This window comes from Mesoplodon bidens (genome assembly GCF_964165515.1).
Source record: "Mesoplodon bidens genome assembly, chromosome: 12".
Lineage (NCBI taxonomy): Eukaryota > Metazoa > Chordata > Mammalia > Artiodactyla > Ziphiidae > Mesoplodon > Mesoplodon bidens.
In genome coordinates, this window is record NC_138168.1 from 73,612,656 (window position 1) to 73,627,053 (window position 14,398).

Here is a 14,398-nt window from a genome sequence, read left to right on the forward strand (position 1 = left end):
GACTCTCTCTCTCCTTCATTACCCTTGCAATAAGTTGGTAGTCAAGTCCTGGCAACCTTACCTCTAAAACTCTGTACTTGTTGCATCCATCCCTTTTTTTCTAATCTCATTGCTAGTCCACTACTTCAGGCTTTCAGATATCTAGTATGGGAGATTATAATATACCTCAAACTAGCTTCCTTTCTTCCAGCCTCCCTTCCTACTAAATCTAGTTTTCATGTTAAACTCAACTACAGGACACTTCTGATTGTGTCACTCCTTTGCTCAGTAAAAGTCAGTGGCCAACATTGCTTGCTTGTTTAAACCCTCAGCTTGATATTCAAAATCCTCCACAGTCTAGCTGCAGTCTATTTCCAAAATTCAGTGGCATTGCAACTCTGATCTAAAGCCATCCAGCCAGAGAAACGACTCACATTTTTGTCTGCCTGTCCTGTTCTTTTCATGCCTTTAGGACTTTGCTTCAGCTGTTCTCTTCCATAAATGCCCCTTTTAACAATTTTTATATGCCTTTAACATATCAATTCAAAGCCTAATTCAAGTGCAATTTATTCCTTGAATTCTTCTCTGATCTCTTCACTTCCATCAAGAAGAAACATTTTTCCTCTGAATTTATAAATATATCTGTACCTAATATATTAGCTATAGTTGTCCATCTGTTATTTATGTACTTGTCTCACATCCTTCTCCCAAAATTCTTCACACACCTCCCCTTGATAGCTCTTTTTTTTTTTTTTTTTTTTTTTTTGCGGTACGCGGGCATCTCACTTATGGTCTCTCCTGTTGTGGAGCACAGGCTCCGGACGCGCAAGCTCAGCAGCCATGGCTCACGGGCCCAGCTGCTGCACGGCATGCGGGATCCTCCCGGACCGGGGCACGAACCCGTGTCCCCTGCATCGGCAGGCGGACTCTCAACCACTGCACCACCAGGGAAGCCCCCGCTTGATAGCTTTTTGAAGGCAGCACTTGGATCTCTTTTGGGACCAATATAGTTGGTCTGATGCTCAGTAAATGTCACCATCTGTTTCTTTGCACAGTGTTTTCTACAAAATAGATGAACAACTAATTTTCATTAAAAGAGTAGGAAGTATAAAACTTAAATGATGAATATAAGAAAGACTTAGAAATATTTCCTATTCTTATTGTCTATGTATTGGGCTGAAAGTCATAAAATGGACAAAACCAATTTGGTTATGCACAACCATTAATTTTTGCTATAGTTTTACTCAGTAATATTAGTCCCCAGTGCTTAAAAGTGGGGTGTGAAGGGTATCCATTGTCCTACTATCAGGGTTATAATGAAGGCAACTTTCAGACCAAACCTGCTGTGTATATTAGCATTCATTAAACAATCATTATTAGCAAGCAGGCTCAAAAAAAATTTCATGCAGCCTGTTTCATGAGCTTGGAAAGCCAAGGCTCTCTGTCCTTTTGGAGGACATGAAGGTTTTAGTTGCAGGAAATGCAGCAATATTCTAGAGCTGTACAATGCAGTGTGAAGGCTGCTGTGACTAGTCCAAGCTAAGATGTGCTATAAATGTGAAATACACACTGGATTTCAAAGACAGTAAGAAAAAAAGAATGTAAGATATCAATAGTTTAAAGTAAATTGAGTATATGTTGAAATGGTAATATTTTGATATATTGGGTTAAATAACACATATTACTAAAATTATTTTTACCTCTTATTTTAATGTGGCTACTAGAAAATTTAAAGTTATGTATATTTCTATTGGACAATGCTGTTTTAGAGAAAAGATTTAGTTAGACTTATAGACAGCATCGGGTAACTAGAATCTTCCCAGCTAATGGCTGAACACAAGGCCTTAAGGGATCTAGCCTCCTAGACTTGCTAGATTTTATTGTTTAACGATGCTGGGACATGTCTATAAAATATTTTGGCCAATTCACATGCATTGAATAACACTAAATTCACCAGTGGGAGATTGTTTCTAATCTTCTAATTATGCCAGTTCTCAAGCCACAGTAAAAGCACATTTCTCACATTCATTAAATTAATTAGCAAAGGCTCTGGTGTTAATGGTGGCACAGATAATTGATGCCTTTGTAGTGGCCACCTCTGGAGTTTAGCCTTTCTAATTAAATTACAGCTCACCATCTCTGGAGTGTTTTCTTGGGTTGGGACAACTATGAGCCCCTAGAGTGGTTTGCACACTGGAATATGTATGTCCCCTTGTGGCCTGCTTTCCCAGGTTGTTTAAGGAACTTGAGGAGGCATCTTAGGTACCAGCCTTCTGCTTTCCCATCTTTCCTTTCAGGATTCCCCTCCTGCAGTTTACAAGAGAAAGACACACCTCTCACCCTCCCCAAATCTTACTGTGCTGCATTACTTTGAGGCACCAAACAAGGGGGCAGTTTCAAAATGTAAAGCAAAGAACACTTCCTTAAGGATTATTAAAATAGTCAGTGCCTTACTACATCCGGGGCAAGGCTTTGTGTCCCCCTTCCGTCTGTCCGTCCATCCATCCATCTATCTATCCACCCACCTACCTTAGAATGAGAATTCTAAAGTGAGCTTTTGCCCTGGAGTACCTATGAATGTGGTTTTAATTTTTTTTTAATTTTAAAAATTTTAATTAATTTATTTATTTGGCTGCACCTTGCTGCTTGCAGGATCTTAGTTCCCCGACTAGGGGTTGAACCTGGGCCCTGGCAGTGAAAGCGCCGAGCCCTAACCTCCTAACCACTGGACTGCCAGGGAATTCCCTGAACATGGTTTTAATTTTATTTTAATTTTTTAAATTGTAGTTTCTTTATTATGGACTATTTAAAATCTGAACTCGGTTTTTAAATAAGAAAACTAAAGTCAGACTTCCCATGTCAGAAATTATGTCTAATTTAGCGGATTAGTTTGACAGTGAGGACTAGTTTTGCCAATTAGGGAATAGAGGAGACATTTTCTGTTAATCGAATGATCTAGATTTGCAGCTCCTTAACAATGTGCTGGGAGTTATATCTTTTTTTTTTTTTTTTTTTTTTCGGTACACGGGCCTCTCACTGTGTGGCCTCTCCTGTTGCGGAGCACAGGCTCCGGACGCGCAGGCTCAGCGGCCATGGCTCACGGGCCCAGCTGCTCCACAGCATGTGGGATCTTCCCAGACCGGGGCACGAACCCGTGTCCCCTGTATCGGCAGGCGGACTCTCAACCACTGCGCCACCAGGGAAGCCCGGAGTTACATCTTTTTAAGAATTTAAATTTACTATAGGGCTTCCCTGGTGGCACAGTGGTTAAGAATCTGCCTGCCAATGGCAGGGGACACCGGTTCGAGCCCTGGTCTGGGAAGATCCCACATGCTGCAGAGCAACTAAGCCTGTGCACCACAACTACTGAGCCTGCGCTCTAGAGCCTGTGAGCCACAACTACTGAGCCTACGTGCTACAACTACTGAAGCCCACGCGCCTAGAGCCCGTGCTCCACAAGAGAAGCCACTGCAATGAGAAGCCCGCGCACCGCAACGAAGAGTAGTCCCCACCCGTTGCAACTAGAGAAAGCCTGGGTGTAGCAATGAAGACCCAATGCAGCCAAATATAAATAAATAATTAATTAATTTAAAAAATAAATTTACTATAAATATTAGTTGTCAACTTAAAAATGTGCCTGGAAATTCTTTTAGAGGTTCATGAATAAAAAATATTTGAAGCCTCTGACTTTAACACAAATGTAACATCACACTTCCTATGTTGAAATCTTTAAAAGTATATTATAGTCATTATACAGGAAGTTTTAAGAAGAGAAAGAAAAGATGCATCCAGACACTTCAGAAGAGAAATGGTAAAAAGAGACAGACTTAAATGGTGTTTGGATTGCCTCAGGGCGACCAGGACCCGTGCAGGCAGGTCGGCTTCATGGCTGAGAATTCCAAAATGGTAACCTAGGCTACCACAGGTCCAGGGAAGGGTGGTGGAAAAGAATATTCAGGGAGGCAGGATGTAGCAAGGTTTGGATGTTCAAAGCACGAGGCAGGCCGAAGAAGGAGGTAAGTAATAAACATGAAGAGGAGGGAAAGAGGAGAAGAGTCCCAGCCCCGTGATTCTCCAGATGACGGGATGTAGTCAACAAGCTGGCAGCTCTGTTTGCAGGAATGTTCATTCTGGCCCCTAAGGTTGTCTAGACTTTTGCAAGTGTCCAGTCTTGATGAGCAGGAGATTCTTTTTCTTTTATCCTTGAGTTCCTTGCGGTTGCATTGCTTTTGGGGGCTACCTGGGCACTTTTCTGCTTAGCCAAATCGAATGGCAGCACTCGTGTTTGCATGGTTTGTTATTCTCTGGGTCTTCATCTGTCTCAAGGAGTTTGTATGGATCCTGACACACAGAGAACTAAATTGAAGTAGTTCTAGGGAGGGTAGCCAAACCGTCTTGCCTTTTAACTCACTGGAGTTGTTGGCTTCAGAATGTTATCACTGGCGTCTCCAATGCTCATTCAGTGATTAGTCATTGCTCCCTGTTTTTCAGTGTACGTATATTGTTATCTAGGTGATGACCCAGAGTCACGATTGTAGTCGTGATTATAACTGTATGGTATACAGTTAAAAGTTTTCTACAAACCTTTATATAAAGCTTTATATAAAATAATAGCATTCCCACATAGGAGTGCAGGGAGCCATTTGTGTACCTGAAACTATTTTATTTTTCTTGGAATATTTGTCTTTAAGTTTTTTGTTTGGGAAGTACATTTCTTGGATTTTTTGTTGTTTTATCGTATGGATTTATGAGGAATCTTTGAGATTCCTCATAATATGGGGAAAAAGGTAATTAAAAATCAAAAATATGAATATTTAACTATCTTGAAAAGACACATTTTTTGCTCCTATTTTGGAAAGTAGAACTAATGACAAAGAACTTGTCTGAGATCAGATCACTGGAATGTCTTTTATATTCAAAAACATTTTTCTCATGGAAACTCATTTGCATGGATTTTCTACATCTAGAGATATATGTTTATGAAACAGTCAGTTTTTCTTGAGGTTTCTGTAGACAGTGTTTAGAACATAATAGATCTTTATTTAACTTGAATAAAGTGAAGAATCAAATTCACAGAGAATTCTTCAATAAGTCTAACTTTTGTCAGTCACTAACAAAAAATTAGTTTCTATCGGCTTTTCATGACAGTGACTCATCATCTTTGTGACTCACTCAGCTCCTCCTAAATAATGTCTCCTTATTCTATGATATTTCCAGTGCTTTTAATAAAACTCTCTTGCTCTCAGGACAAAACTCCAAAGTGAAGTGTTTGTATGTAAAGTTTACCATTTCTGTCCCCATAAACTAAATCCTCATTCCTCTGCATTTGCAACACATATAATATGGTTATATCTAGGATATTGAGTTTTTCTAAAAGATATTTCCACAGAGAAGGTGTCAAACAATGTCAGATGCCTATAAGCCTTACAGATATTTTTCAGTTAAGTTTAGCAGCTCTAAAAAGTGAAAGTAGGAAAACATTCCCTCCTGTATTGCTGTGCATTCATTTAAAAAGCATGAGGAGCTCATGAAGGAGAAAATTGGTACGAGGTAAATAAACTCTAAAATTAGAAGATGGGCAGGAATTAATGGTTATATCTAATTCTGAAAATAATTCTTTGAGGAATAAATTAATCATTCTGTAATATTGTGTGGATTAAATGCAAAAGAGCTGTCTCTGAATCCCAGCCACTTTGTAGTAGCATGCTTTTGAACTTGGGCTAGTTCAGAAAGTTTTCAGGATAAAAAGTTTGGGGATTTTACTGGGTACTATTTTGCTTGGTAGTTTGCATTTCTAAAATGTAGTCTTATGGTCAGCATCATTAAGTCATTAGAGAAATGCAAATACAAACCATGACGTACCACTTCACACTTATGAGGATGGCTATCATAATAATAATTTTAAAAAGGAAAGTAAATGTTAGTGAGGATGTGGAGAATTTGAAACCCATATACATTGCTGGTAGGAGTGTAAAATAGTGCACCTGCTATGGAAAACAGTTTAGCAGTTCTTCAAAAATCTAAACATAGAAATACCCTATGACCTAGCAATTCCACTCCTAGGTGTATCCAAAGCAACCGAAAAGCAGGGACTGGAACAGACACTAGTATACCAGTTTATTGTAGCATTATTCACAATAGCCAAAAGATAGAGACAACCCAAGTGTCCATCAACAGATGAATGGATAAATAAAATGTGGCATATACATACAATGGACTATTAGCTGCAAAAAAAGAATGAAATTCTGACACATGCTACAACATGGATGAACCTTGAAAACATTATGCTAAGTGAAATAAGCCAGACACAAAAGGACAGATATTGTGTGACTTCACTTGTATGAAATATTCGGAAGGGGCAAATACATAGAGGTAGAAAATAGATTAGAGGTAACCAGGGCTTGGGGAAGTGAGGGAATGGGAGAGCTATTGCTTAACGGTTACAGAGTTTCTGTTTTGGTGGATGAAAAAGTTTTGGAACTAGATAGCGGCAATTGTTGCACAACATGGTAAATGAAATAAATGCTATTGAATTATACACTTTAATATGGTTAAAATAGCAAATTTTATGTTATATACATTTTACAACAATTTAAAACATTAATAATTTAATATATCAAAACATTGAAGTGCATACTTTAAATGGCTGACTTGTTTGGCATGTGAATTATATCTGAATAAAGATGTTAAAATAAAAGAAGGTAGTCTTGAGAGCAGGAGGAGTATTAGATTAGGAGGCATGGATCCTGACTTGATTTATGGTACCAACTAACTGCTTCTGACATTTCTGGTCTCAGGATGGGGTTCGCTGGATCAGGTACCCCTTTATACCATCCCGTTCTTTTACGCTCTGATTCTGTGATACTGAGGTGGGTAGTTTCCGTTGTTTAGGTTGGTTCTCAGCTGGAACAAACATTTTCCCCCAGTGCTGAAAATGATGGAAATACTCTCCACAGTCCTGGTGGGACTGTGGACTTTCTGGAACCCAAGGGCTCCAGAATTGTGATGAGTTTGGGAGCAGAGTGGGTGGGTTGCATATTAGCAGAACATGTGTTGGCTTAAAGAGGTTGATTTTCAAAGAATCTGTGTTTTCTTACGAGAATGCTTTTTGAGCATATATTTCTAACTCTACTGTGTAAACAGTTTTCAGGATTGAAAACTTTCCGAAGTTTGGTTTATTTTAGAACGTTACTTTGATATCATTATGTGTTACAGCCCTCTGTGTTTTCTCATAGATACACAATTATGTTTTGATTAAATATGCTCTTTTTTGTCAGGTATTGGGTCTGAGGGCAGTGTAGTATTCTATCACGTCTTATTGTGTCTAGAATGCCCTTCTTCCCATCTTATGAAGCAGATTTCATCTGTTCTTCAGAACATATTTTAAATGCCCCCTTTCCCCCATGAAACTCTCGTTGACCTCTTTGGTCACTTGGCAGTGCATTGAACACAGGCTCAGGAGTCGGTCACACTAGTTCTGTTTGTGACTTTGCCACTTCTTGGGTGAGTGATGCTGGATGATTCATTTAACTTTTGTCCCTGGGTCTCAGCCTTCTCATTTGATAAGTGGAATTGTTTTCCTTTCCTTCTCACTCCATCCATCTCCATTTCTCCTGAAGAGACCCCATCAGCTTGTATTTTGCTTTTAGAGTGAAGCAAAAGCCATTATTTATTTATTTATTTATTTACTGATATTTTGAAGATGTCCTAAACATTTATTTTTGTTTACTTATGTTTGTTTACTTAACTTCTAATAGAAATGACTCAAATTAAAAAAAAATAGCTGAGTTTTTAAAGCTATATAGTCATCCCTTGGTGAAAGTCTATTTTAAATGCAGTTTTTAGCTTTAATCACTTCAACATATAAATGCGATAAACTTACAGAAAGATCATTTGCAATATTGATTATCTGAACTTCTCATACATTTAGGTAGTTTTGACAGTTTTGAAAAGCACGTTTTTAATTTTAAGGTTTTCCTCAGGTCTTCTGAGAATGTCAGACCAAAAACATTTTTTAAAAATTTAAAAATTAAAAAAAAATTTTTTTGAATTGAATTTTATTGTTTAAAAACGAAAGGAGTTTTTTGTTTCTGGTAGGATTAGTTTAACAAGTGACTGATTGATTGGAGTATAGTTGATGTACAATATTGTGTTAGAGGATGTCAGATTTCAAAACAGATTCAGGACTTTAAGCCCTTGGCTTGAGAGCAGTCTGCCTCATCTCTGTTTCTTTCTCTACCTGCTTATAATATTTTACAGATTATTACAAATATTTATATGTTTCCATATGACATTTTGATGCGTATTGTTTGAATAAATGAATTGGTGATGTTCAGAGAGCACAGATTGGGGGTGAGAAAACAAGGGAGGAAAATGACATGACTACGCCCTAGTGGGAGATGTGTCTTGGGGTTGATTCACGTAGAGTACCCAGAAAAATAAGTGGGAGTACGGTCTGTGATATTTTCATTGCTTCTGAAATAATCTCTTTTGTTAATGAGAAACTGGCTTTCTAGGGTGTGTTAAATTGTGTGAGAGAGGCTTCAAATAAGGTCAATCTAAGTTTGAAACCATCCAACAAGGTATTTCTTTTTTGGCCTAAAGTCTAAGGATTTCTTTTCCGAATAGTTGCATTTTTTTGAACTCAGGTTATCACCAGCCAGTTAGACACTCTTCAGTTGCTTTAAAAGATGTGCTTTGGGCTTCCCTGGTGGAGCAGTGGTTGAGAGTCTGCCTGCCGATGCAGGGGCCGCGGGTTCGTGCCCCGGTCCGGGAACATCCCACATGCCGCGGAGAGGCTGGACCAGTGAGCCATGGCCGCTGAGCCTGCGCGTCCGGAGCCTGTGCTCCGCAGCGGGAGAGGCCACAACAGTGAGAGGCCCGCAAAAAAAAAAGATGTGCTTCAAGGATCCTTCTTTCTCTCTAATTGTAGTAGAGTCTTAATGGTGGTATACATGTTCCTGAGACTTGTGTGTTTCCATAGGGGAAACAACTCCTAATTTCCCTGCCACATTTCCAGATTAAAATTTAAATTGACATTTGTTGCTAGGTTCTGCTAAAAGAATTTTTGATGTGCATTTGAGCTGGTGAAGTGAAAAAACAATTTAAACTAGTTTCCTTGAAGATTTTATCAGGCGGTTTTGTTGATGTTTCTTGCTTCACTTCTCTTACCCATCACAGAAATAAAATTCCAAGCTGGGCAGTGGCCCTTGGATCTGTGTGAGCTTGTCAGAAGCGTTTTAAGAAGAGCAAAATATTTAGAGGAAGAATTTGGAAAATCAGCCTTAAGGGATTTAACACATTTTTCTTCTCCTAATTCAGTCCCGTGTTTGTCCCCCTAATGGAGAAAGGTCATTTATGGGTAAGATTTACTAAGGCAAGAAAGGCTTTTAGAAACAAAATGTTTTTTAAAAAAATCCAAATCTAAAGAAAACACTTGTTTGGAATCCTGAAAGAATATATTTAGCATGTAAGTTATACTTACTTAATACATATGTAAATAATCCAGTTATATATAAATTTGTATTGTCTGCTTATACATTTTTATTTTGGAAACATCAAAATAACTAATTGATTTGATAATTGAGAGTTGAACAAATTTGAGACTTGAAATTTGGTATAAATTTCTGGGAGGGCAAAATGATTGATCAGAATAGCGGGATTTAGGATTTTAGTTGTCCTGCTATCACTTTGCTAGCAAATTTTTGCCTCCCTGAAACAGAGACCTGGGCTAAGGTTGTTAGCATAATTTTTTGTGGTGTGGAGGGCAGTTCTATACCAGTAAGTGTTCAGATTTGTTACATTTAAAAAATCTCGTAATTGAAAAGCTGCAGGCTAATTCCTGTCTTTTACTGAATTCCTGTCTGGTAGAAGATAGGAGGGGAGTGTGTGTGTGTGTGTGTGTCTGAAAAAAGGGAAATGTGAACTAAAGGCTTATTGAGATATAAATCCCTTTTCCCCCCTTTAACTGTACCAGGAAAATGAATAATGCAGAGTGTTTATATATTTTGGAGTACTTTTGAAAAGTTTGAATGCAAGACGATTTAACTTTTACAAGCCAACACTTTATTTCATATCATTTACTTAGACTCATATTCAGACTTTGACCCTAAGATAAAGACTATCATAGAAACATTACCTTTTAATTTTTTTTTTTTTTTGGCGGTACGCGGGCCTCTCACCGTTGTGGCCTCTCCCGTTGCGGAGCACAGGCTCTGGACACGCAGGCTCAGCGGCCATGGCTCACGGGCCCAGCTGCTCCGCGGCATGTGGGATCTTCCCAGACCAGGGCACGAACCCATGTCCCCTGTTTCGGCAGGCAGACTCTCAACCACTGCGGCACCAGGGAAGCCCTACCTTTTAATTTTTATAAACATCTCTGTATCATGGGAACCTATTTTTAAAATTTGATCTCATTCTATATGTGATAAAATTGAAGGTTCTTAGTTATCATTTGCTAAGGTGACAGGTACTCATTTCTTGGTTCACACTATCTCTACAGAGGAACCCAGTATTAGATATTTTAATATGTTTTTGAAAATAAGAAGGTTGAATGCTTGGAAAAGAGGTTAAGAAAAAATAAAATGCAGAAATGTAGAAAAATAAATATAAAATGTAACATAAAATTTATTTTTCAAAATTTCCCCCATTTTATGGTAAACATTAGTAAAGTGTATGAATTTTACAGAATTAAGAGATTTTAATATTTATGACCTTTATATATATTTTTGTTCATAGCAAAATTATTGGAGTTTCCAAGTGCTCTGAACACTGATATTTAATATTAAATTCATATTGGTGGGGCTACTGTAGCACTCTGCAGGTTGATGTGTCTTCCTGCTGTATATACTGCATATAATCTCAGCTCTGTCTCCCTCGGGTGTGACGGTCAAGGCCGAGACATTCAGAGTGTGTCAACAAATCCTCTTGGTTAATAAATGGCTTATATGTGGCATTGATCAGAGGGTAGAAAGCCTGAAATCATGGCTGATGCTGACTGTCTTGTCCTTTCTGGAAGGAAGGCCACTTCTTAGCACAATTAGCAACATGCATTTCTTAGAGAGCCGTTTTGGTTTTCATCCACTTGCCCCCTTTGTGTCTCAGAGTCGGTCTCCAGTTACCTTTATGGATCTGTAGAAGTGCACTCTTTTCTGACGCTGCTGCTATACTTATTCCAGGAGGGACCTTTTAATTACAAACTCTCCTTCCAGAACGGAGTCAGGCCCCAAAATACCACTAACTTAGTGAAGTAGTGGGTCAACGTCGAATTATGCTATTTGGGATGCGTGAGGAGGTCTGGGTTGAAGGCAGCCCTTTGAAACTGATGCGTTGAGGGCAGAGCACACTCGAGCCTTCTCTCTTATTATTTTGCTGTTATCACGTGGGAAGCAGCTTGGCAGTAGGCACGGTCGTGGAACAAGCAGTGTGTATATATGCAGACAGAACCACAGCTTTCTGCGCCCTTCCAAATATTCCTTACGCAGCTTTCAGAACTACTCGGGGACTGTTAACGTGCTGCTTTGTAGGATTTAAGCCAACAATGACTCTGCTAGTTTTAACAGAGAACTGGGGAGCCGTTGAAGAGGATATGATTAGAAGTAACAGAAAGGGTAATATGGATATTTATCTGCCTTGTTCACACATATACTATAATAATAATTATAACTAGAACGACAACAAAGCTCAATGCCAGCTCTTTCCCAAGTGTTTTCCACTTATATCCGCAAATCCTCGCAATGCCCTTGTGAGCATTACTTATTCCCATTTTACGTGGCTTCCTTATGCCTAACTCTGCCCATCTCCAAGAAGTTCAGGATGCTTTCGTTTTTTAAGGTCAGTTTTTATCTGTGTGGCCTGGAAAATGAATTTGTAATCCAGACCAAAGTTGGTCATTTTTTAAAAAAAAACTACTCTGATTTCTCTGCTTGTAAAATGTGTAGATTGCTTTTATAGATCGTTGAAACTTTGTCCTGTCAGTCTTACTACAGGAAAACAGGTTATGGAATTGGCTATAAACCTTATAGTAGTGTTTGTTTTGGAGGGTGTAGGACTTGTATGAAAAGGAGGGAAATCACGAGTTTCTTAGTTTTTAAAGGATAGCTTTGAATTTTGTGTTGAATGTTCTACAACATTTTTATCATGCTGAAACTGCACTTAAACAAAATGCAACAGAAAGTATTGCGTATAATACTTTGAAACTAAAGTCCTGATTCTTTCCTCACGAATGTGGGTTTAATGGCCGGTGGTGATATGCCGAGGTGTGGAGTGAGAAGGCCAGCTTCCTGGGAAGGTGCCCGGGTCTCCCTCTGCTACAGGCGTTCGTTAGCAGGCTCCGTACATGCTGACCTCGTCAGCCATCCCTTCTTCGTTAGCTGTGGATCACTGTGCCTCATGAACTCTACTAATAGACCATTTAAAACTCTCCAAGATGGAGATAATCTTATTTAGCACCCTGAGTAAAGGTACAAACTCTCATACGTTTCCCTCTCTCTCCTTTTCCCTCCCACAGATGAACACAATGACGTGCAGAAGAAAACTTTTACCAAATGGCTAAATGCTCGATTTTCAAAGGTAACAGAGTATTTCAAAAACTTTGATGATTCAGATGTCTCATTCTGGTTGATGGAGTTTGGTTGGAGGTGCAGTGAGTTTTCCCCATGAAATATGACCAGACAGAAATCTTCTGAGTATGCAGATACATTTATTTTTCCTTTATTCTCTCTATAATATGTTTAAATGGAAATTCTGGTGTAAACAGTTCATGGTACAAACATTCATGGTGTGAGCAGCTCTTTATTTTTACCTACCATTCTCTAGATACCAAGGTGACAGTGTGCTGCTTTGGACTCTGTGAATTCTTGGTACATTTAGGAAATAATATCTCATTGGGGAAATTTTGTGTTAACTTAGCTAAAAAGATGATGATTTCATTTTTTGCCTGGTTAAAAGCAAGTTGGTATCATTCAGGTGGCCTTTCTACCTCATGTAGAAATGTTTAGGGATTGTCATACTCATGGTTATGGCTCATAATGCTTAGCTGCCCTGTGTTTCTTTTTTTGTGAACTTCCTCACTTATTTCCCCCAAATCTGTTCTATCTCAGCATTTCTAACCCACCTGGAACATAATCAATGTTTTGATCAGTATTTTTTAGGGACAGAGAATCCTGAAGAGAGAAATTGATAGTGCTGTTTTTAAACTTGTTCTAATATAATTATCCACTGGTTATTGGAGTTGGAATTTTGTCCTCTAAATCTGAGATGGGAGGAGAATTTTCAGGTTAATGGATTATAGGACTACACTATAGCAAGATAAAATAAAAAGAGACCTGTTATGGGGCTTTAAGTTCAAAAATTTCATATTTTTCTATTTGAGAAGCTTGCAAAGGCCAGGAAAATAAACATTGGTATTTCTTTGAGGCAAAATGAGAATGTTTTAGGATTGCTTTGAGTAACAGTGCAGTTTAAAATTTGTTCCACATCCCACTATTTACAATTGGTTATCTGATTGCAATGTATTTTTAGGTTTTGCAAGTTTTTGTTGAGGGCTATTTTATCTTGCTTCTGAGAATGTAAGGAATGTGAAAACTGCCTGACTTTGACAGAGGGTCAAGCAGAAGAATTACTCTCTTAATTGGTGGTTTTATGTGTAGGATTATTCCAAAGCAGACATAGGTGTTTTTTGGTAAATTTTTATTTGTTTTGTTCAAGAGGCACAGGTAACATCTGGGTGCTTTAGATTCAACATTATTCAAAACTTTTGAAGTATCTATCTTCGTGTGACCAGATTCTGGGCAACATAATTTTAGGAACTAAAAGGGTCTGGATATGAGATATTTTATCCCAAGGGTTTCATGAGTGCTCAGTTGTGTAAGATTATCCATCTTGACTATTACTGAGGATAATATGGTCATTTTCTAGATAGAGCAAGTTAAGCAGACCTAGTTTTTAGAGCTTATTTGAGTCACTGGGGAAGAATTACCTTAAAACTGATTTTGAAGACCGATTTGAAAGCTTCATAGTCTTGGTAGACCTACATTTAGGGAGCATTTGAAACTAGGTGAATTACTTTTGTTCCTCTTCTATGAGACTAGAGAGAGGTAGACAGTATGATAGGACACAAAAAGGGGGAAAGTAGAACAGAGGTTTTTAGACAATTGAGATTTTAGACAATTGGGAAAGAATAATTGAAAATGTTTAACCTTATCATTATTGCCACGAATTTGGCTCAGACAAGACATTACCTGGACAGCACGTGATAGACTTTTGAACTGGGGCAGCGCCCAGCAGATCCACGTCATTTCCAGGTCCACAGCCATTATTGATACATTGCAAAGTTAGAACCTTGAACTCAGTGCTGCCCAAGTACTCCTTCACTCTGAGCTTTAAAAATATCCTCACTGCAGTTACTGTCCTGTGACTT

General features: G+C 38.5%; 1 protein-coding gene across 8 annotated transcripts in view; it reads left to right on the forward strand.

Moving 5' to 3' along the window:
- Positions 1-14,398, forward strand: part of UTRN (utrophin) — a 525,852-nt gene that overhangs the window by 98,189 nt on the left and 413,265 nt on the right. For 7 of the 8 annotated variants that reach the window (XM_081250822.1, XM_081250827.1, XM_081250825.1 and 4 more), the window contains one exon: positions 12,488-12,549. In XM_081250822.1, coding sequence (XP_081106948.1) covers positions 12,488-12,549 — 62 coding nt within the window. Of the gene's footprint in view, positions 1-11,517; positions 11,589-12,487; positions 12,550-14,398 lie in introns of those variants that run through there. The other variant, XM_081250826.1, reaches the window with a different exon arrangement.